We start from the raw sequence: 24033 nt of genomic DNA, 5'->3' as shown, positions 1-24033 counted from the left end.
CAGCACAGAGCCCGATGCAGGGCTCAAACTCACAAACCGCGAGATCATGACCTGAGCTGAAGTCGGATGCTTAACCGACTGAGCCTCCCAAGCACCCCAGCCCTGAGCCATCTTATCTTACTAAATCAAGTCTCTTTGCAGTGCCTTAGAGGTTTTTATAACAGGCACCAAGGAGCACAAAGGATAAAATGTGTGTGAAGGAGAAGGAGTATTAAAAATAAGGAAAAAGAGAGAGTAAAAAGAGTACTTGTCTCAGTCAGAAACCATATTACATTTTAATTACAACCCACCCACTCCAGAACCAGCCACTTCCTCTGTAGTGAAGAAACACTTGGTGGGTGATATTGAACAAATAACATGTAAAATGGCAACATAAGACTGCAAATACCATGCATAGTTCAATGAATATCCTTTTTGGTAGAACAGAATAAACTCTACCATAGACATACACCGATCAAAGTCCATATAAGTATTTGAAATGTCAAATTAACAAGATGTCATGTCAAGCCATACTATTATAGGCAGAGATAGAAATTTTATATCAATTCCAGCGATCTGTGTTAAGAAGAACTTTTGAACCACATGGGTTAAGCAGTAGAGAGCTGTATGACTGATTAGCAATGTCTTCCACAACCACACACTTCTCATACAGTTCCCTTTTCTGAAATTTCTAAAACAATCCCATTAACTCCTTCCTGGTTGTCTAATTAGGTGCTTCTCAAGCTTTAATGTAGGTATGAATCACCCAAGGGTCTTGCTAAAAAGTAGATTCTAATCCAGTAGGTCTAGGGTAGGGCCTGAGATTCTGAATTTCTAAGAAGCTGCCATTGAACTTTCAGATCTCCTTTTCTAACATTACAACAATTTCCTTTGTTAATCACCCAGCAATAGAATTATTTTTATCCCTTTTTTTATTGCTGGCCAGTCAGATAAGGAAGATAGTAGTCATTGCTGTCAGGCCTTAAGAATCAGAGAAATTTTGGGGCACCTGGGTGGCTCAGTCGGTTGAGCGTCCGATTTCAGCTCAGGTCATGATCTCATGGCTCTGAGTTCGAGCCCTGTGTCGGGCTCGGAGCCTGGCCTGCTTCGGATTCTGTGTCTCCCTCTCTCTCTGCCCCTCCCCCATTCATGATCTGTCTCTCTCTCTCTCTCAAAAATAAACATTCAAAAAAATTTTTTTAATTAAAAAAAGAATCAGAGAAATTTTAAAAAATTTATTATAAAAGATTCCTACATTTTATGATTTTTAATGTTACATATTTATATATTAGCATATATATGTGAAGTCTAATTTGTCATGTTTTTATCATAAGAAGTTTCTCTTAACCACGCTTCCCAAGTCCAAAAGTACAATGATTACTGCCCTTAAAATGACTCTGAAGCTCTGTAAGATCCTAAACTCCCTACTAAATGATCAGATAAAGAGTATTCATTTTAGGATTTATTTTACTTTACTGCCTTGTAAGTCTTTTCAAAATGGTACCCTGAACATGATGTACATGGTAATTCCCAGCTGCTCCTCAGTGATCCAAAAATGCCTGAAAGTGAGGGATACTTATTCACTTTTATAAAGCATATTACACAAAAGGAACATACATGAAAAAGATCAGAAGATATAGAGACTGACAATCATTCTATATCTTTGCACACTATCCATTCTGAAAAATCCTAAGTACGATGATTCTTTAATCACAGTACCTCGCAAGTGAGTATGTGGGCCTTGTGCCCTGCACCAAAGCACATTTTCCTTATGGAAAAATCCCCCAGCTGAATCTTCCTCTTCTTCCAAATTAGAGTGGCCTAATAACATCACCAAAAGGATCATGAGGCATGTCCTTGTTAACAACCAGCTTTTCAGTCCTGGGTGGAGTCCATGGGCCCACTTTCAACTCCAGATCCTTCAAGAGCTGAAAATTCTGTGTCAATAAGTGGTTTCAGAAATCGCTCGACCTTAGTGAGTCTTTGCTTCAGTTTCTGCTGCATTGACTCATACTCCGCCAGGATCCGAGCAAACCTCGTTTGCAAGAGGTCTACGGACCCCTCCATTCGGGTGACCTTCTCCTCAAGATCTTTAGGATCACTTCCAGCATTTGCGACATTTATATCCAGCAGGCCATCTTTCATCAGGATTTGCCTTCCTTTCTCTTCTAACATAGTTTTGGCATCTGGGTACTCAGTCAGAGCTTCCATGAGGTCATCTTTTGAGAGACAGAAGAGATCTGAGTAGCCAATGCTTTTAATATTGGCTGTTCTTCGATTGCCGGCTTTGCTACCTTTAATGTTAAGGATGCTGATCTCACCAAAGTAGCTACCATCACTCAATACCACAAACTGAGTGATTCCATCATCTGCCACCACAGCCAGTTTCCCCTCCTTGATGATGTACATCTCTCGCCCGATATCCCCTTTCTTGCAAATGTAATCTCCAGGACTGTAGACTTGGGGCTGTAATTTCAAGACCAACTCCACCAATAGACCAGCTTCACAGTCCGCAAAAATACGCACTTTTTTTAATGTGTCTAAGTGAACGTTGATGGCGATTTCTGCTCTCAGCTTATCAGGTAGATACTTCAAGACTTCTCTCTCATCAACCGTTTTTTGGTTGGTCCACAGATAGTCGAACCATTTAATAACTCTCTTTTCCATATCTTTGCTTACATTTCGAAAATGCATATATTGCTTGATTGCATCAATTCTTGCTTGAAATTCTGCTCTGGCAGCATTCATGTTGGAAATCATAGAACCTATGTTACCAACGATGGTAGCAAAAATTAACACTCCGATTAAGAAATCAACCACCACAAAGACAAACTCAGAGTCCCTCACAGGAGGTGGTGTTTCACCAATTGTGGTCAAAGTCAGTGTAGACCAGTAAAGGCTGTACACATATTTTCTAGCCAAACGGCCAAATTCAGGATCATTAACATCAGGATACACCCATGTGTCATTTCCAAATCCAATAGCTTTGGAAATAGAGAAGTACACACATGCATTCCAGTGGATAATGATGACAATATACATAACAAGATTAGAAATCCTGAAAATGTTTGGGTAGTTTGTTCTCGTTTCTGTTCTCTGGAAGAATTCAAACATCCGAGAGATCCTTAACAGTCTGTTCAATCTAATTTCTGGATAGTTCCACCCTAGCTTAAAATACAGCAGATCAGTTGGTATCAGTGATATAAAATCAAGTTTAAATTGCAAGTTTGATTTATATTTCTCTATGAGTTTAACCTCTTCCTTTACCAGCAGTCCTTGTTCCAAGTAACCTAAAATAGAAAAAAAAATTTTGTAATGTTTTTCACCTTTATGCCATTAGGAATTTTTTCTAAAATAACCCTCAGTGAACTTCACTGAGTGCAAAACAAGACTTCATTTCCAGTAAAAATGCTTTTAGCAATGCAATCAGATATGAGTACCAATCAACATATGGCTACGGAAAATATTATTTTGCAGAAATAAAAAATAAAACTTTGTAAGTGCAAAGTGAGAGATTCCATACAATGTATATCTGCAATTCTCTCTAGATCCAGCCTGTCTATGCACGTAAAGCCAAGAACAGTGTTCTTGGGAAGTTTTCTAAAACACCCCAGCTCTTGTGCCTAAAGCCATACACCACTCTCTTCCCAGAATCCTAGCCACACCCTTGAAATTTGGGTACCTGCCTTACTGTGTATTATGTGTATTCTTGCTTGTCCCACCAATGTGAAGAATAAATGTCTTTCAAAGATTCATTTTCTCTAGCCCTCTTATCCCTCAGGCTTCCTTAGACATCTGGGATCTTCCCTTCTCCGATATTAACACAGTAGGCCGTGACTTTTAGCATTCTGATACATTTTATCAAGGAAAGAATTTGTTCCCCTTTCTATACTGGCCACCAGAGCTGTGACTAGGACAGAATAACAGGAACATTGCTCCAGCACACTGGGATTTACAACACGTCCCTATTTTACATAATGATTCTTAAATGCTATTCTCTGTACAGTGGTTACCTTTTTTTTTTTTTTTTAAATTTTTTTTTTCAACGTTTATTTATTTTTGGGACAGAGAGAGAGACAGAGCATGAACGGGCGAGGGGCAGAGAGAGAGGGAGACACAGAATCGGAAACAGGCTCCAGGCTCTGAGCCATCAGCCCAGAGCCTGACGCGGGGCTCGAACTCACGGACCGCGATATCGTGACCTGGCTGAAGTCGGACGCTTAACCGACTGCGCCACCCAGGCGCCCCAGTGGTTACCTTTGAATGTAGACAGCAGTGTAGAAACAGTAAGCTTATACCTACTTAAAAAGCATATTTAAGTGGGAAGCTATCAGATCCTGCTCCCTGGTCAGTAATGCCTCACCATGACCACAAAGTTGAGTTAAGGATGTGTGTACTGTTAGAAAGAGAAATCAAGAAACTGATCCCATTCAGAACCAAGAACCAAGAACCATAAAATACCTAGGAATAAACCTAACCAAAGATGTAAAAGATTTGTATGCTGAAAACTATACAAAGCTTATGAAGGGAATTGAAGAAGACACAAAGAAATGGAAAAGCATTCCATGCTCATGGTATTAAAAGACAAAGATGAGCCTTCCAAGGAACCAGATGCTAGCCATGTTTGTAAGAATTCTGTCTCTGTAGGAGCACAAAAGAGTCTTTGGGTTGCTAGAATTTCACTGCTGCTTACCTTCATTGCTTCGGGAGAAGCAAAACTCAACAAATTCACTTAAAACCCCAAATCAAGAATAACTCCCCTACACAAACTTTCAGTAAAGAGTTCATCAAGACAAAACTCATCTCCTGCAATGATGAAAATTAGAAAATAAACCAGTACAAAGAATTCTTCTACAAAGATCCTCTAAGGAAAAAAAAGTGAAAGAAGGCACCCAACTCTGTGCTGTGTTGTTAAAATGTCAATACTACCCAAAGCTATCTACACATTCAATGCAATCCCAATCAAAATTGCACAAGCATTCTTCTCGAAGCTAGAACAAGCAATCCTAAAATTTGTATGGAACCACAAAAGACCCCAAATAGCCAAAGTAATGTTGAAAAAGAAAACCAAAGTGGGAGGCATCACAATCCCAGACTTTAGCCTCTACTACAAAGCTGTAATCATCAAGATAGTATGGTATTGGCACAAAAACAGACCAATGGAATAGAATAGAGAACCCAGAGTTGGACCCACAAACATATGGCCAAATAAGCTTTGACAAAGAGGAAAGAGTATCCAATGGAAAAAAAGACAGTCTCTTTAGCAAATGGTGCTGTGAGAACTGGACAGCAACATGCAGAAGAATGAAACTAGACCACTTTCTTACACCACACACACAAATAAACTCAAAATGGATGAAAGACCTAAATGTGAGACAGGAAACCATCAAAACCCTAGATGAGAAAGCAGGAAAAAACCTCTTTGACCTCAGCTGCAGCAATTTCTTGCTCGACACATCTCCAAAGGCAAGGGAATTAAAAGCAAAAATGAACTATTGGGACCTCATCAAGATAAAAGCATCTTCACTGCACAGGAAACAATCAACAAAACTAAAAGGCAACCAATGGAATGGGAAAAGATATTTGCAAATGACATATCGGATAAAGGGTTAGTATCCAAAATCAATAAAGAACTTACAAAACTCAACACCTGAAAAACAAATAATCCAGTGAAGAAACGGGCAAAAGACATGAATAGACACTTTTCCAAAGAAGACATCCAGATGGCCAAGAGACACATGAAAAGATGCTCAACATCACTCATCATCAGGGAAATACAAATCAAAACCACACTGATACCACCTCACCACAGAGTGGCTAACATGAACAAATCAGGAAACTATAGATGCTGGTGAGGATGTGCAGAAATGGGAACCCTCTTGCATTGCTGGTGGGAATGCAAACTGGTGCAGCCACTCTGGAAAACAGTGTGGAGTTTCCTCAAAAAAATTAAAAATAGAACTACCCAATGACCCAGCAATAGCACTACTAGGAATTTACCCAATGGGAATTTACCCATACAGGAGTGCTGATGCATAGGGGCACTTGTACCCCAATGTTTATAGCAGCACTTTCAACAATAGCCAAATTATGGATAAAACCTAAATGTCCATCAACTGATGAATGGATAAAGAAGATGTGGTTTATATATACAATGGAATACTACTTGGCAATGAGAAAGAATGAAATCATGCCATTTGTAGCAACATGGATGGAATTGGAAGGTGTTATGCTGAGTGAAATAAGTCACTCAGACAAAGACAGATATCATATGTTTTCACTCATATGTGGATCTTGAGAAACTTAACAGAAGACCATGGGGGAAGGGGAGGGGGAAAAATTAGTTACAAACAGAGAGGGAGGAAAGCAAAGCATAAGAGACTATTAAATACAGAGAACAAACTGAGGGTTGATGGGGGGGAGAGGGGAAAATGGGTAATGAGGAGGTCACTTGTTGGGATGACCAGTGGGTATTGTATATAAGCAATGAACCACGGGACTCTACCCCAAAAACCAAGAGCACACTTTACACACTGCATGTTAGCCAATTTGACAATAAATTATATTTTTTTAAAAAAGGATGGGGGGAAAGATGGCAGCATAGGAGGACGCTGGGCTCACCACGTCCTGCTGATCACTCAGATTCCACCTACACCTGCCTAAATAACCCAGAAAACTGCCAGAAGACTAGCAGAACGGAGTCTCCGGAGCCAAGCGCAGACGAGAGGCCCACAGAAGAGGGTAGGAAGGGCGGAGAGGTGGTGCGCGCTACAAGGACTGGTGGGAGGGAGCCTGGGCAGAGGGGCGGAGGGGCGGCCCGCTGGCCAAGCAGAGGCCCCGAGTCTAGCTTGCAAAAGCAGAGGGGCCGGACAGAGTGTGTTCGGACAGCAAGCGGGACTTAACAGCTGGAAGGTTATAAGTTAACAGCTTTGCTCGGAGAGCGGGAGGGCTGGAGGACAACGGGAGGGAGAGTTGTTGAGCCCCGGACAACAGAACGCAGCTTGGCGGGGAACAAAGGCGCTCACCAGTGCCATCTCCCTCGCCCATCCCCCAGCCAAAATCCCAAAAGGAACTGGTTCCTGCCAGGGAACTTGCTTGCACCGCGCAAACACCCAACGCGGTGCTTCTGCGGATCCATCCCTCCAACGGGTCTGACTCCCTCTCGGTGCCACAGGGCCCCTCCCAAAGCGGATCTCCAAAGGAAAAGCGAGCTGAGGCTGCCCCTCCTGCCCCCGTGCACCTTGCCTACCCACCCCAGCTAATACGCCAGATCCCCAGCACCATAAGCCTGGCAGTGTACAAGTAGCCCAGACGGGCCACGCCACCCCACAGTGAATCCTGCCCCTAGGAGAGGGGAAGAGAAGGCACACACCAGTCTGACTGTGGCCCCAGCAGTGGGCTGGGGGCAGACATCAGGTCTGACTGCGGCCCCGCCCACCAACACAAGTTATCCAAGACGACACAGGGGAAGTGCCCCGCAGTCCCGCACCACTCCAGGGATGATGCAAAATGATGAAATGGAAGAATTCCCCTCAAAAAAACCTCCAGGAAATAACGACAGCTAACGAACTGATCAAAAACGATTTAAACTATATAACAGAAACTGAATTTAGAATAATAGTCATAAAATTAATCGCTGGGCTTGAAAACAGTATAAAGGACAGCAGAGAATCTCTTGCTACAGAGATCAAGGGTCTAAGGAACAGCCAGGAGGAGCTAAAAAAAATGCTATTAATGAACTGCAAATTAAAATGGAGACAACCACGGCTTGGATTGAAGAGACAGGAGAGAATAGGTGAACTAGAAGATAAAATTATAGAAAAAGAAGAAGCTGAGAAAAAGAGAGATAAAAAAATCCAGGAGTATAAGGGGAAAATTAGAGAACTAAGTGATGCACTAAAGAGAAATAATCTACGCATAATTGGTATTCCAGAGGAGGAAGAGAGAGGGGGAGGTGCTGAAGGGGTACTTGAAGAAAGCATAGCTGAGAACTTCCCTGAACTGGGGAAGGAAAAAGGCATTGAAATCCAAGAGGCACAGAGAACTCCCTTCAGACGTAACTTGAATCGATCTTCTGCACGACATATCGTAGTGAAACTGGCAAAATTCAAGGATAAAGAGAAAATTCTGAAAGCAGCTAGAGATAAACGTGCTCTAACATATAAAGGGAGACCTATAAGATTTGTGACTATTCTCTCTACTGAAACCTGGCAGGCCAGAAAGGAATGGCAGGAAATCTTCAATGTGAGGAACAGAAAAAATATGCAGCCGAGAATCCTTTATCCAGCAAGTCTGTCATTTAGAATAGAAGGAGAGATAAAGGTCTTCCCAAACAAACCAAAACTGAAAGAATTCGTCACCACTAAAACAGTCCTACAAGAGATCCTAAGGGGGATCCTGTGAGACAAAATATCAGAGACATCACTACAAGCATGAAACCTACGGACATCACAATGACTCTAAACCCATATCTTTCTATAATAACACTGAATGTAAATGGACTAAATGCGCCAACCAAAAGACATAGGGTATCAGAATGGATAAAAAAACAAGACCCATCTATTTGCTGTCTACAAGAGACTCATTTTAGACCTGAGGACACCTTCAGATTGAGAGTGAGGGGATGGAGAACTATTTATCATGCCACTGGAAGTCAGAAGAAAGCTGGAGTAGCCATATTATATCAGACAAACTAGACTTTAAATTAAAGGCTGTAACAAGAGATGAAGGGCATTATATAATAATCACAGGGTCTATCCATCAGGAAGAGCAAACAATTATAAATGTCTATGTGCTGAATACAGGAGCCCCCAAATATATAAAACAATTAATCACAAACATAAGCAACCTTATTGATAAGAATGTGGTAATTGCATGGGACTTTAACACTCCACTTACAGAAATGGATAGATCATCTAGACACACGGTCAATAAAGAAACAAGGGCCCTGAATGAGACATTGGATCAGATGGACTTGACAGATATATTTAGAACTCTGCATCCCAAAGCAACAGAATATACTTTCTTCTTGAGTGCACATGGAACATTCTCCAAGATAGATCACACACTGGGTCACAAAACAGCCCTTCATAAGTATACAAGAATTGGAATCATACCATGCATACTTTCAGACCACAATGCTATGAAGCTTGAAATCAGCCACAGGAAAAGTCTGGAAAACATCCAAAAGCATGAAGGTTAAAGAACACCCTACTAAAGAATGAGTGGGTCAACCAGGCAATTAGAGAAGAAATTAAAAAATATATGGAAACAAATGAAAATGAAAATACAACAATCCAAACGCTTTGGGATGCAGCGAAGACAGTCCTGAGAGGAAAATACATTGCAATCCAGGCCTATCTCAAGAAACAAGAAAAATCCCAAATACAAAATCTAACAGCACACCTAAAGGAAATAGAAGAAGAACAGCAAAGACAGCCTAAACCCAGCAGAAGAAGAGAAATAATAAAGATCAGAGCAGAAATAAACAATATACAATCTAAAAAAACTGTAGAGCAGATCAACGAAACCAAGAGTTGGTTTTTTGAAAAAATAAACAAAATTGGTATACCTCTAGCCAGGCTTCTCAAAAAGAAAAGGGAGATGACCCAAATAGATAAAATCATGAATGAAAATGGAATTATTAAAACCAATCCCTCAGAGATACAAACAATTATCAGGGAATACTATGAAAAATTATATGCCAACAAACTGGACAACCTGGAAGAAATGGACAAATTCCTAAATACCCACACGCTTCCAAAGCTCAATCAGGAGGAAATAGAAAGCTTGAACAGACCCATAACCAGTGAAGAAATTGAATCAGTCATCAAAAATCTCCCAACAAATAAGAGTCCAGGACCAGATGGCTTCCCAGGGGAGTTCTACCAGATGTTTAAAGCAGAGATAATACCTATCCTTCTCAAGCTTTCCAAGAAATAGAAAGGGAAGGAAAACTTCCAGACTCATTCTATGATGCCAGTATTACTTTGATTCTTAAACCAGACAGAGACCCAGTAGAAAAAGGGAACTACAGGCCAATGTCCCTGATGAATATGGATGCAAAAATTCTCAATAAGATACTAGCAAATCGAATTCAACAGCATATAAAAAGAACTATTCACCATGATCAAGTGGGATTCATTCCTGGGATGTAGGGCTGGTTTAACATTCACAAATCAATCAACGTGATACATCACATTAATAAAAGAAAAGATAAAAACCATATGATCCTGTCAATCAATGCAGAAAAGGCATTTGACAAAATTCAGCAACCTTTCTTAGTAAAAACCCTCGAGAAAGTTGGGATAGAAGGAACATACTTAAAGATCATAAAAGCCATTTATGAAAAGCCCACAGCTAACATCATACTCAATGGGGAAAAACTGAGAGTTTTTTCCTTGAGATCAGGAACACAACAGGGATGTCCACTCTCACCGCTGTTGTTTAACATAGTGTTGGAAGTTCTAGCATCAGCAATCAGACAACAAAAGGAAATCAAAGGCATCAAAATTGGCAAAGATGAAGTCAAGCTTTCACTTTTTGCAGATGACATGATATTATACGTGGAAAACCTGATAGACTCCACCAAAAGTCTGCTAGAACTGGTACATGAATTTAGCAAAGTTGCAGGATACAAAATCAATGTACAGAAATCAGTTGCATTCTTATACTCTAATAATGAAGCAACAGAAAGATAAATAAGCTGATCCCATTCACAATTGCACCAAGAACCATAAAATACCTAGGAATAAATCTAACCAAAGATGTAAAAGATCTGTATGCTGAAAACTATAGAAAGCTTATGAAGGAAATTGAAGAAGATATAAAGAAATGGAAAAACATTCCATGCTCATGGATTGGAAGAATAAATATTGTTAAAATGTCAATACTACCCAAAGCTATCTACACATTCAATGCAATCCCAATCAAAATTGCACCAGCATTCTTCTCGAAACTAGAACAAGCAATCCTAAAATTCATATGGAACCACAAAAGGCCCTGAATAGCCAAAGTAATTTTGAAGAAGAAGACCAAAGCAGGAGGCATCACAATCCCAGACTTTAGCCTCTACTACAAAGCTGTAATCATCAAGACAGCATGGTATTGGCACAAAAACAGATACACAGACCAATGGAATAGAATAGAAACCCCAGAACTAGACCCACAAATGTATGGCCAACCAATATTTGACAAAGCAGGAAAGAACATCCAATGGAAAAAAGACAGTCTCTTGAACAAATGGTGCTGGGAGAACTGGACAGCTACATGCAGAAGGATGAAACTAGACCACTTTCTCACACCATTCACAAAAAATAAACTCAAAATGGATAAAGGATCTGAATGTGAGATAGGAAACCATCAAAACCCTAGAGGAGAAAGCAGGAAAAGACCTCTCTGACCTCAGCCGTAGCAATTTCTTACTTGACACATCCCCAAAGGCAAGGGGATTAAAAGCAAAAATGAACTGCTGGGACCTCATCAAGATAAAAAGCCTCTGCACAGCAAAGGAAACAACCAACAAAACTAAAAGGCAACCAACGGAATGGGAAAAGATATTTGCAAATGACATATTGGACAAAGGGCTAGTATCCAAAATCTATAAAGAGCTCACCAAACTCCACACCCGAAAAACAAATAACCCAGTGAAGAAATGGGCAGAAAACATGAATAGACACTTCTCTAAAGAAGACATCTGGATGGCCAACAGGCACATGAAAAGATGCTCAACGTCACTCCTCATCAGGGAAATACAAATCAAAACCACACTCAGATATCACCTCACGCCAGTCAGAGTGGCCAAAATGAACAAATCAGGAGACTATAGATGCTGGCAAGGATGTGGAGAAACGGGAACCCTCTTGCACTGTTGGTGGGAATGCAAACTGGTGCGGCCACTCTGGAAAACAGTGTGGAGGTTCCTCAAAAAATTGAAAATAGACCTACCCTATGACCCAGCAGTAGCACTGCTAGGAATTTACCCAAGGGATACAGGAGTCCTGATGCATAGGGGCACTTGTACCCCAATGTTTATAGCAGCACTCTCAACAATAGCCAAATTATGGAAAAAGCCTAAATGTCCATCAACTGATGAATGGATAAAGAAATTGTGGTTTATATACACAATGGAGTACTACGTGGCAATGAGAAAGAATGAAATATAGCCCTTTGTAGCAACATGGATGGAACTGGAGAGTGTGATGCTAAGTGAAATAAGTCATACAGAGAAAGACAGATACCATATGTTTTCACTCTTAGGTAGATCCTGAGAAACTTAACAGAAACCCATGGGGGAGGGGAAGAAAAAAAAGGAGGTTAGAGTGGGAGAGAGCCAAAGCATAAGAGACTCTTAAAAACTGAGAACAAACTGAGGGTTGATGGGGGGTGGGAGGGAGGGGAGGGTGGGTGATGGGTATTGAGGAGGGCACCTTTTGCGATGAGCACTGGGTGTTGTATGGAAACCAATATGACAATAAATTTCATATATTGAAAAAAAAGTAAAAATAAAATAAAATAAAATAAAATAAAATAAAATAAAATAAAATAAAAAAAGGATGTGTGTACTGTTATAATGTCTAGTACAGCTGTGCCGGATACACTGATTTCTCCCCATGCCTCTTCATGGAATCTCTCTGTGAGGTAGTAATTACCTTTTTACCACAGAGCTGGCACAATATTTCTGTTCTCTCTATTCCTCCCACTGGCATAAAACCAATGAACAAGATAATGGAGGAAACCCACCAATCCACATTCAAAATGTTGCCAAGTAACCTGAATCCGTTGGAGTGGCCTAAGCTTGTGGGTGAATATATGGTATTCTTGTTTCCAACAGTGCTTTTTCTTCTAAAATAGATCTGTGAGCTTATTTTGAAGAAGGCTTGAATTAAAAAATTTCAAATTATACTATAGAGATAAAAGCACAACATTGCAAAATATCCAAAGCTGAACGTATTTACCTGTCCTTGTTCGTACAAACATATCAAGAAGATAGACTATGTCTGATAGGTAATCAAAAATGAGCCAATATTCTAAGTAATCAGACTGAAGTTCATCAAAACATGCTCTGTAAAAGAAAAACATGTAAATAAAATGAACTGGGAGCCAGTTTAAGTAAAAGTCTTCTCTGTATACTTTTTATCATGGTAAGAGGTATAATGCACTAAGGCTGAGAGGGTCCTTAGAGTCCATTTAATCAACCACAGCTTTTCCGAATCTGAATGGTTTGATTTATTTTTCTCATGCGTCTGAATTCCAACATTCTTTCGATTACACTAGTTCGCTTTGTGGAAACATCAAATAAGAATAAATGGCCTCAAGCTAATGTCAAAATATATTGGCTTATACACATTGATAACCAGGTTCTTATTGACTATCTGTACCCAAAATGCTTCCAGGAATTGTGCTTGGTCCTGGGTTGCTGAGATGTTTACTATCTAAAAGACAGAGAACCATAGACATACCTGAGAAACATATCTTGCTCTAAAACAACCTAAATTTTTTATCTTCTTCCACTCCTGGCAATGTTTTTTTCTTAGGCCACGAAAATAAAGTTTCTCCCAAACTTTATTTTCTCCCAAAATTCTAATAAAACGACTCAGCAATCAAAAGTTTAAAACTATCCCCCCACACTTCATTCCAGTACTGGATTTCCAAGTATACTGGGAACCAATACATCTTCTCCTGATGTCAGGAAACACATTGAGAATAACATAACCTCTCTTTACAACCTGAGGTGGAGAAAGGATGTATGTCCTGAAGAGCTCTGGACCAAACCATTAAGTCAGTTAACTCAGAAACTAGAAGCAAATTGAGATCCACAAAAATATATAGATACCTTGCAATAATCATAGTCCAGTTGTACATGACAGGTAAGGTGATGCAAAACAGCCAGTTGTAGTATGTGTTTCCTGAGGGATCAATAACTGTGACTTCTTTCTTCTCCCTAGCAGCAATTTGAAATGAAGTAGAAGGTTACCAAGAAACAAGAAAATTTTTATTTCACATATTAAATATGGTTATGTCCATTATCCACAATTAATGAAACAGAGCTAAGCTGGAGAAGCTCACCCTCCAGGGAGAAGATTAGCTTGGCATGAGTGTATTGGACATCAGCAATTGCCTAGTGAGGGCTGGATAGATGGTTAAATTATTAGTCTTACATTAAACCTTACATTAGACTTTTATTAAAGCCCTGTTTTACTGCCATGCTGCAGATACTCCCATCAATTCAGCCACTGAAAAGAAATAATGGCACAGATCATGCCAGATTCTGAATATTCCGTAGACTTCTTTGGTAGGTTGTAGGTGGTGAGAGAATGGTGGTGTTACCACTTTTCCTACCAGGTAACAAAATAATCAGGAACTACACTGTGAGAGGGAGCTCTCATCTGTGTGGAAAGAAGACTGTAACACAATCTAATAAAAGGTACTTGTTCATAAGCATCTATGAAGGATGAAGAGGCAATAGGAGGTAGAAGGAAGAAGGAAGGAAGGAAGGAAGGAAGGAAGGAAGGAAGGAAGGAAGGAAATATATCGTCAAATGGAAAAATTTTTTTAATTGCCTAGTATCAAGCCTCTATTGGGTTTGGGGAGAGGGGTTGGGTTTTTTTTGTTTTTAAAGATATTATTTTTAAATAATCTCTACACCCAGTGTGGAGCTTGAATTTAACAACCCGAGAGGAACAGTCGCCCCCTCTACTGACTGAGCCAGCCAGGCACCCCAAGCCTATATTGCAAAGGACTTTTTCCTTTGTAAGAACTTCAATGGCTTTCTAGCAGGCACAAATAAGTGAATATTATCTGGTAAAGAAAAAGAGTTTTCTTTAAGCTTAGAAAACAATTTCCCCTTTAATAAAAAATAAAAAGATAGTTTTGAAAATATCATTCGGCCTCACCCTTATGAAATTCTAACCCTCAAATGTTTGCTTACAAAAGATCTTGCAAATGGTTGGAGTTTTAATAAGCATTTGTACTGAGCTCAGAATTTTTTTTTAATGTTTCCTTATTTTTGAGAGAGAGAGAGAGAGACAGAGAGAGAAAGAAACACGGAATCAGAAGCAGGGTCCAGGCTCTGAGCTGTCAGCCCAGAACCCAATGCAGGGCTGGAACTCAAAGTCTGCGAGATCATGACCCAAGTGCAAGTCAGACCCTTAACTGACTGAGCCACCCAGGCGCCCTGTCCTGCTCTCAGAATTAAGCATGGCTTTTGCAAGGAGACTAGCTTACTTTGGAGTATTTGCCATACAGTATTTATTACTCAAAAATGTTAGTAAAATTATTAAATTTTTATTTCAATTAAAAAAAATTAATGGTAAGACCCTAGAAACCTAATTCTCTTGAAATCCAAATATCTCCGAATGGTAAATTTATCTTCACCAGGACTTGAGGAAGTCAGTTAACCATAACATTGAAAAGTCTTGATGAGAAAAGTAAGAATAAAACTACCATTGGTCACTTTAAGGAAATAAGAAAAAAAAATTAATTCCCATTAGATAACAATCTATTTAGTCTTTTACACAAGGTTTCATAATTATAAACTTTTAGGAAATTAGCCTTGCATCCAAAATCCATTACAAATTCATTCCTAATTTCAACGCCAGTAAAAACACTTACTCTTCTTTCTTATCTTTGCCTTTCTCCTCTTTCTTTTTCTTCTCTTTTTCCTTTTCTTTCTTCTTTTTCTTCTCTGAGTCCTTTTTATTTACATTTTTATCATCTGACTTGCTGAAAAGTGAGAGATGTAGTCAGTAATAAAATATGAAAATTTTATGGGCCAAAAAATCTGGGATCATTCATGCCAAAGCCTAACTTACCTCTTCTTTTCTTTCTTCTTTTTCTTTTTTTCTTTTGGTTCTCTAAAGAAGAAATAATATCTAAGTCACACAATCAAATTACATCCTGACTTCCATTCTTATTTACTTCCCTCTCTATTGAGCAAGAAATCTGAACCTTGTCTTCAGAGACCTGCCCGCGTGCTAAGAACTAGAAATCTGGTCTTCTAATGGAGAGTTATACAAAAATAGACCTACACCTAGATAATAAAACAAACAAACAAACATTCCTGGGTTAGTACACATGGAAAATTGAAGACAAGGGAGGTGGATAAAGGCATAAACCCAACAAGGGAAATTTAGAAAACAACAACTCCCAAGAGTGCACTTTCAAAAAGTCTCCATGTGTACAAAAAAAAATTATTATTTAAAATGTAAGCTTCTTGATATCACTTATATTTATTATTGAGTAAGAACTTGGAGAATTTCAAGAAAATGCCATCAATTTTCTTTAGAAGGGTAATCCTGACTGAAGCAATTTTTTATGAGTAGTCAAAAAACTCCACACAGTGGAATCCCAATTCTTAGAATCATTCACTGAATTTGAGATCACCTTTTCTCTATATACAATTTCTTCTGCAGTGGAGATTATGCGATTTGAGGCTCCTTCCTACAGTTGGTTCTATTAGCTGAAGAATGGATTCTGGAGCCAGGCAGACCTACGGTCAAAACAGGCTGCCATTGTTGGCTCAGATGTCTTGGGAAAGTTTATTATTCAGACATGAATGAACAGGCATTGCACTACCACTAGGGTAGTCAGAGAGGATGTTAAAGGGAGATAGGGCTAGGCCTCAAAGCATGGGTAAGAGTTGGAGTGGTTGAGAAGAGTGAGGACACTAAAAGGAAGAAAATTTTCAGGAGCAAATGTACAAGTGAATTTAGTCTGCATATCAATAGCCCAGGAAAAGTAGAATGCTGCTATTGAGGAGAAATATGAAATAAATTAGATAAAGACATGGGGCTTGGCACCTAAGACTGTCACGTACAAAGGGGAACAGAACATAAAACTGGACAAGGGAGAATTTACTGCCATGACAGCATATTCTTGTGTTATAGGCTTCAACACCCTAGCCCAGATCCATGGAAATGGTGCCAACACACTGCTGGGATGGCTCTCAGAAGCTCAGAAAAAATGATGATTTGTGCTAAGTGTAATAGAAATTACAAAGTGCCATGACAGACGGTGGAGGAAGGTATCAGGGAGACTGAGAGAAGTGATGTGCTGAAGTGGACATACCAAGTAAGGAAGATAACCCACCAACTGACTATGGTCCCTAAGAGGGCTCAGAAGACACAAAAATGATAAGGAATATGCTGGTGAGAGGTGCACCAGCATCATTAAGAAACTCAGTGGTATTGTCCTCTATAAGCCAGAGCTGGTAGTGGGAGATACTGAACTGGGTGCAAAACTGGGTTCTCTGAGAGCAACTGAGATGACAGAACCTGGGAATAAGAGATCGGTGGCAGTGCTTACACATCAGAGGAGAGATGGGTCCAATAACTATAATTACCATGAAGGTGAGCATGGTAGCCAGAGGGCTTAACTCATAGACAGCTATAGAAGAAGTTAATTGTATACTGGATTCCTAGATAGATGGGCATCCTTTTGGTTTGTTGGGGTACTGTTTAATGTATACAATGAAAACATATCAGGTATGGATGATTAAGAGGTTGAAGGCAACTTAACCGGATAAAAAGTCACAACCTTATGAGTAGTTTCTAAACCTGAGCCAGTTCTCAGAAATGAAACCACTGACTGAAGAGGGAGCCAAGCCCCCATAAAGAAAGACTCTGCAAACACTATGACCAGTATACTCAGTAATGATTTCCCCAGTCTTTCCCCAGAGAAAACCCATGGTCACTTACATAGGTGACTATACGCTGGGAGAAGAGGGAGTACCTAGATACATTAAAGACTGTTTGGCAAAAGACCCAAGCTGTTATTGAGACCCAGGGATTGAAGCGTCATCATGCCTCCCATTAAAGTGGGGGGCAGCATATGGTGACCTACTAATAACAGAATCCTGTATGATTTACAACGTGGGGGTTTCCACTGGATCTAAGGACCTCTATTGTGGTCATTTCTCCAGTTCCTCAATGTTAACTGGAATGTAAGTGGATACATATATTTGGTCATTGGCAGAACCTTATCCCTACTAGTTCCTTAACTTGTAGAGTAAGAGCTATTATAAGGGGGAGGGCCAAGTGGAAGCTTTCAAGCTGCCTCCCACCTGCTGGCCGAAAACAATATTACATCCTAAACAGGAGGGAAAGAAAATGAGACCCTTAAAGACTTAATGTATGCAGGGGTGGTAGTCCCCCCACATTTAATTCAATGTCTTGTCCCTACAAAATTCACATGGATACTCATGAACAGCAGTAGACTACTGAAAATCAAGCACATAGCAGCCCCAATTGTGGCTCCTGTGGCAAATGTGAAAAACAATGCATTTGTGCTATCTAAACCATATACCTAAAGTTCTGGGCCAGTCACAGTGACTGTGTTATTTTTTTTTTTATCACTATCAGGGAAGAGGATCTGAAATAGTTATGGGATGGAAAATGGCACATTTATAGTCTCTTCCAGGGCTATGTTATCTGTCCTGCTTAATGTCATGACACAGCCTAGAGGGACCTGGACTATCTGGACATTCCTTGGAGCGTCACATTGGCCCACTATATCAATGGCATCATGTTAATAGGGCCTTGAAAGAGGACTGACTAACCATGGAACAGAAGATGACTGTTGACCATGAGTTGGATTCTGTCAGAACTAACAAGTCATGAGGTTGTACAGCAATCTATCACATGATGAAGTGGTATATCTGGGATTGAGCAGGTGCTCACTACCCTTCCATCATGTCATCTACCACCGTTGCATCAGCTCCTACTCTTCAACTCTCCACCAGGGCCATATGTGTGGGTCTTACAGGACAGGTCATCATCAATGATCTGGTCGATGAATGGGTCAGCTTGACATCAGGATACAAGCCAAAATGGGCTATGTCTATACCATAGCCCTCCTTAGAAGTGACCTTGAAAAACAATGGTAAAGTTAATCTTTCTAATGTCACAGCTCCAAGCAGTGCCCAGTCATCCCTTTTGTGTGGAAAAGGAAATGGCCATGCATGGGTCTGGGAACCAAGGAGTTGAAGTAGGAGTGATTCACATAGGAAATGTGTGCTTCTCATCCCCACAACTTTCTGCTCTGTGGATCTAAAGGCTTCCAGATAGGTCACGTGTCTTCCAGGGAACACGGTAGGTGTCCCATCAAACATTAAGCTATGACTGCTCCCCAGTCACTTTAGGCCCCTCATGCAAGGCATGAAGCAAGTTCTTTAATCAGAACTAGATAGTGTTGCTGTGTTAGAGTGGGTGAGGGGGATGTATTTGGCACATAGATCATCCACTCTGGTGCCTTTGGTGTTCTCCAGCCCAGTTTTAGTGGTAAATGGACAAATATGGCAGCTATAACTCAAGAAAGGCACAGTGACAAGGGGCTGAAATCCATCAGGAATAAGGGTGACTATGACTACAGTGTGCATGAGGGTAAAGGCCCGGTCCTACTGCCTAACTATGACACAACTCTGAAGGGCCATCCCTGCTCTAGAGTTTCCCATGGGATCGTATGGCATATCAACTCTATTCTCTGAAGTTCAACTTCTCCCTCTGCCCCGTTCTGCTCCCCTAACTCCCTTCTCAGAGATCGTCTCCTGAGGAATTGACCTAAGGCACACTGGCTCAGAATGGAAAGGATTACTGATATTTCATTCATTTTTGTCCAACAGGTGGGGCAACTGCATTTACACAGGAGACATGGTTTTCTATTTGTATTTAAACACACATACATACCTAAATACATTCTGCTTTTAATATGGGTAGCCACATTTTCCAGAAGTAAATAACCACATGACAAAATAATAGAATACCATTGCCATTGCATTAAATAGAGTTTTCCTAATAAAGTTCTCCTCTATAGCAGATTCAGATATATTCCTACATTTTACTGGTGTTCTTTAAGAGCAAAGCTTTGGTTTTCTATTGTAAATGTACTTACTGCTCCTTATTGCTGCTGTTGTTAACGTTGAAAAGTGCAATGGTACCAGGCAGGTAGTGCTCCCTGGAAAATGAAAAAGTACAGTAAAATCATAACAGTTACCATCTGCATAATGCCATTAAAGAACAGTCTTTTTTAAAAAATTGTTTTTTTTAATGTTCATTTATTTTAAGAGAGAGAGAGAGAGAGCATGAGCAGGGGAGGGACAGAGATAGAGGGAGAGAGAGAGAATCCCATGCAGGCTCCATGCCTTCAGTGCAGAGCCTGACATAGGGCTTGAACTCACAAACCATGAGATCTTGACCTGAGCCAAAATCAAGAGTCAGATGCTTAACTGACTGAGCCACCCAGGTGCCCCAAGAAGTCTTAAAGAACAAATTATCAGGGCATCTGGGTGGCTCAGTCAGTGTAGCAGCCGACTTTGGCTCAGGTCATGATCTCTCTGTTCACGATCTTGCAGTTCATGCCCTTACGGTTGGTGAATTCGAGCCCTGTGTTGGGCTCTGTGCACACAGCCCAGAGCCTGGAGCCTGCTTGGGATTCTGCATCTCCCTCTCTCTATGCCCCTCCCCCATTCGTGCTCTGTCTCTCTCTCTCTCTCAAAAATAAATAAACATTACAAAAATTTTTTTCAAGACCAAATTATCTTCAGTTACTATTGTCTAGACAAATTTTGAAAATATAGAGCCTCCATGAAGCTTGAATTGCTAAATATCAATGCGATGAACCAGAGTGATTAGTAAACACCTATCAATCAATGCTAGCACCAAAAATTAGCATCCTCCATGGCCTCAAGTGAGGCAACTTGGATGCCAGCAAGACATCTAAGACTTAGATTGTCAGAGAAGATTGGAAGAGAAGAAAAGACAAATAAAAAACACTGGGGAAACTGAAGGTTGTTGGTGGAAGCAGAAATAAGAGAGAGGAAAAAAGGAGGGAGAAAAAGCAAAGAAAAAGTAAATGTGTCCCACAATATGGGAACTCCTGATCTACACCAAAGTCACATTCGTGCCCACACCCTTAGAGGCATGTGTGTGAAGTTCTCATGAGTGCTTCATTTCCTACTAAGGACTTTTAGCTTTTCTGTTCTAGCTACTCGCTCCTGTGCTCAACTTCCCTGAAAGTAGGGGCAAATGGGATACAGCATTTCAGAGGAAGACAGCCAACCCTTCCCACATACCATTGCCTCAGGGCCCTGAAAGAAGGATCAGAAAGGCAGAAGAAGTCAGAGAGGACTGAGGCATCAGGTTCTAAAGGGGCAGAGACCAGTCTCAGGGGAAATGATCAGCAAGAGTGTTTGTGACTCAAAGCCCCGTGGGCATCGATAATCATCAGCCTGTGCTTTCCAAGAGAGGAAAAGAATAAGTAGCAAGTTACTCCTGAGATCCTGCACAGTGGCTGGGTAGCAGGAGCATTGCCAATCCCACTAAATGGAGGAGTAGAATACCTTTCTTTCCTCTAAATAATAGTTTAGAAAGAGATACGGAGGGATAGATTATACTGCTCACCTCTGTGTTGGTCCCCTTCTGCGTGAGTTATTTCTAACGGAATCCCCTGCATGGGGGGTTTCATTCTCTGACTCTTCAAACATGGAGGCACTGTCGTCGTCATCATCATCATCATCAGAAAAGGAGCTATGGTCCAATAGGAGGCAGAGGTGAATTAGATCAATGTTTTAAATTATTATGAAGGAATAATGTTTCTCATTAGGAGGACGACTGCCTCATCTTTTCTCCTTCCCTCTCAAACTAACATATGACGCTTTTTCTTTTTTTTTAAGTGGGCCTCACACCCAGCACGGAGTCCAATGTGGGGCTGTATCCCATGACCCTGAAATCAAGACCTGAGCCAAAATCAAGAGTCAGATGCTCAACCAAATGAGTCACTCGAGTGCCCCTACCCCCATTTTAATTAGAGGGAAATGAGAACTTCTAGAATACATGGAATTAGATAGAATATATGCATAATTCAGTGCATACTACTGAATTGTAGTTCAGAAACCATTTTCTAGGTCTTCCATATTTCTATTACTTGACGCATTGATTAACGTTAATATTTATCAAATAGAAAGTATGATATCTATGTTTTTAGGTCACATTATCCATTTGTATGGACTAACCTGTAATAACATTTCTTTCCACGAAAAATAAATGCAATATATGTGTATAAATGTCTATGCATTCATGGGGTAGCCACTTTAAATTATACTTCTAAAACATTCAGCATATCACACTATTATTTTCACATTCATCTATGGCAATGCCACCCCTTTAGATTTGAAATGTCCCATGAGAAAAGGCCTGGCCCAAGTGCTTCTAAATAATCACCACAATAATATCTCTGTTCACTTGTGAGACAAGTTATGCTGTTCCAAAGTATAAACACATTCACAAAATTAAATAAATTACAAAGGGTAAAGTCACAAAGAAAAAGTTAAACTGAAATCAAGCCTAGTTAAATTTATTAGCGGTGGCTGGTAGTAACAATGCATGGATTTACCTGCATGCTCCATTTTCCATCCTCCTTATTTCCTTTTCAATATCTGGAACAATCACATTGGGAACGTTTATAAAAGAGAACCGTGTATTGATAATATTTTTCTTCATGGTTAGTTTAATATCTGGGGAGAAAAAAGTCTTCTTAGTAGTAAGACTATATATTTACATATACAATCAAAAGTTTCACTCTACCATTCATCTAAGGCTCTCATCATAATTTTATTTCCAGTTATATATAGGACTTATTCTCTAATAGAATATAGATGTGACCTAAGCCCTTCATTACCACTAGCCAGTTTTTTTGTGTATCTTTTTAATTCAAGAATATACCAGACGTGTAAACTTTTTTTTCTTAATTTTGGATTTACCACAGCTTTTTCATTTAATGTTTATTTTTATTTTTGAGAGAGAGACAGAGCACAAGCAGGGGAGGGGCAGAGAGAGAGAGAGAGAGAAAGAGAGAGAGACAGAATCCGAAGCAGGCCCCAGGCTCTGAGCTGTCAGCACAGAGCCCCCCCACACGTGGCTCGAACTCACCACCCGTGAGATCATGACCTGGCTTAACCCACTGAGCCACCCACGTGCCCCTGAATTTACCCCAGCTTTAAAATATTCAGGCAATGTCGTCAGAGAACAAAACTATAGGGACCTCACATACAGATCAAACAAGTAATAAAAAGCAGTAAAATAAAATACCAAAATGACTGTAATCAGCTATGAATTTCTACAAGCATTCCAAAAAAACAGAGCGGGGGCGGGCGGGGGGGGGGGGGGAGGTGGTCTTGAGCGGTATTTAAACTTTGGAGGAAAAACTGGATGTGACACACTTAGCAAGGCCCCTAAATGATTACATATAGTGCTCGGCTGCTCGTGCAACCATCTCAGGCATCAGGAGAATGCCCAGAACGAAGGGATTCTGAATTCCCCCAGGTACGTCCTACCCCGCGGCAGTTGGCAGTTCGAGACCAACCTCTGGCTCTTGGACAGGCGCGCTGCGCATCACCTTCCAGGCGAGGCTTTGCAGTCACCCAGAGACCACGCCACTGCCCTTAGCGACCTCTCACGGTCGTCCGCTGGCCTCCGGTGTGCTGCAACCACGTCGCCTGGAACCTCGGAGAAGTTCCTGGTGGGCACGAACGGTGTGCCTGTGGGGAGATACAGCCGCTGCTTTGCGACCATTGACTTGGAAGCCCAGCCGGGCCACAGGGCCCCGCTGTGCCTGGGGCACCTCTCCTCCACCCCGCTTGCTTGGCAGTTACCGCGCTGCCCTCTGGGCTTTTCATCCACAATGGTGTTTCCTCCAAATCTGCCTGGAGGAAAATCCCTCGAGATGGGTGCTGGGTATCCATCCCAGCCTCCCCTCTCCCAGACCAAGTTTCCTCACTCTAAAAGCTCCCAGTGTCGGCAGGAAAAAAAAAAAATCAATATCTGGTCACTCCAAGAAAAGTGCCACTGTTGACCGGCTCTTGTATTGAAGGTGTGTGCCACGGTCTGGGGATGAAGACCCAAAAAAGGTCAAGGCGATGAGAGGAGGACTGTGGGGTGCTAGACAACTTCAATACCTCCCATACCTCTACCTTCCCAAGATGGCGGGTCATCTATCCATCCCCTACACCACAACACACACCTAGTCTGCACTCTCAAGTTTTTATTGTATGACTTGGGGAGA

At 40.8% G+C, this 24033-nt stretch overlaps 1 protein-coding gene across 1 annotated transcript; it reads right to left on the bottom strand.

The window, feature by feature from the left end:
• Positions 1–1305: 1305 nt before the first annotated feature.
• Positions 1306–22481, bottom strand: CNGA1 (cyclic nucleotide gated channel subunit alpha 1). Its single transcript, XM_030311952.1, has 8 exons — positions 22366–22481; positions 21375–21500; positions 19867–19929; positions 15792–15833; positions 15592–15702; positions 13814–13921; positions 12936–13042; positions 1306–3269 (listed from the first exon to the last, which is right to left on the bottom strand). Exons 1-8 carry the CDS (start codon positions 22470–22472, stop codon positions 1855–1857), a joined length of 2079 nt encoding a protein of 692 aa, XP_030167812.1. The 5' UTR covers positions 22473–22481; the 3' UTR covers positions 1306–1854.
• Between the last annotated feature and the right edge of the window lie 1552 nt (positions 22482–24033).

The sequence above is a fragment of the Lynx canadensis genome, chromosome B1 (assembly GCF_007474595.2).
Source record: "Lynx canadensis isolate LIC74 chromosome B1, mLynCan4.pri.v2, whole genome shotgun sequence".
NCBI lineage: Eukaryota > Metazoa > Chordata > Mammalia > Carnivora > Felidae > Lynx > Lynx canadensis.
This window is presented reverse-complemented; position numbering and strand designations above follow the sequence as displayed.

What these genes read in the sequence shown, in the direction of transcription:
- CNGA1 (XM_030311952.1), bottom strand. Translation starts at nt 22,472, where the DNA reads ATGAAGAAAAATATTATCAATACACGGTTCTCTTTTATAAACGTTCCC. An exon ending in ATGGAAAATGGAGCATGCAG is followed by an intron (nt 21,501 to 22,365) that starts GTAAATCCATGC and finishes ATTGGACCATAG; the next exon opens with CTCCTTTTCTGATGATGATG. An exon ending in TGGACTATGATTATTGCAAG is followed by an intron (nt 13,043 to 13,813) that starts GTATCTATATAT and finishes TTTCTTTTACAG; the next exon opens with AGCATGTTTTGATGAACTTC.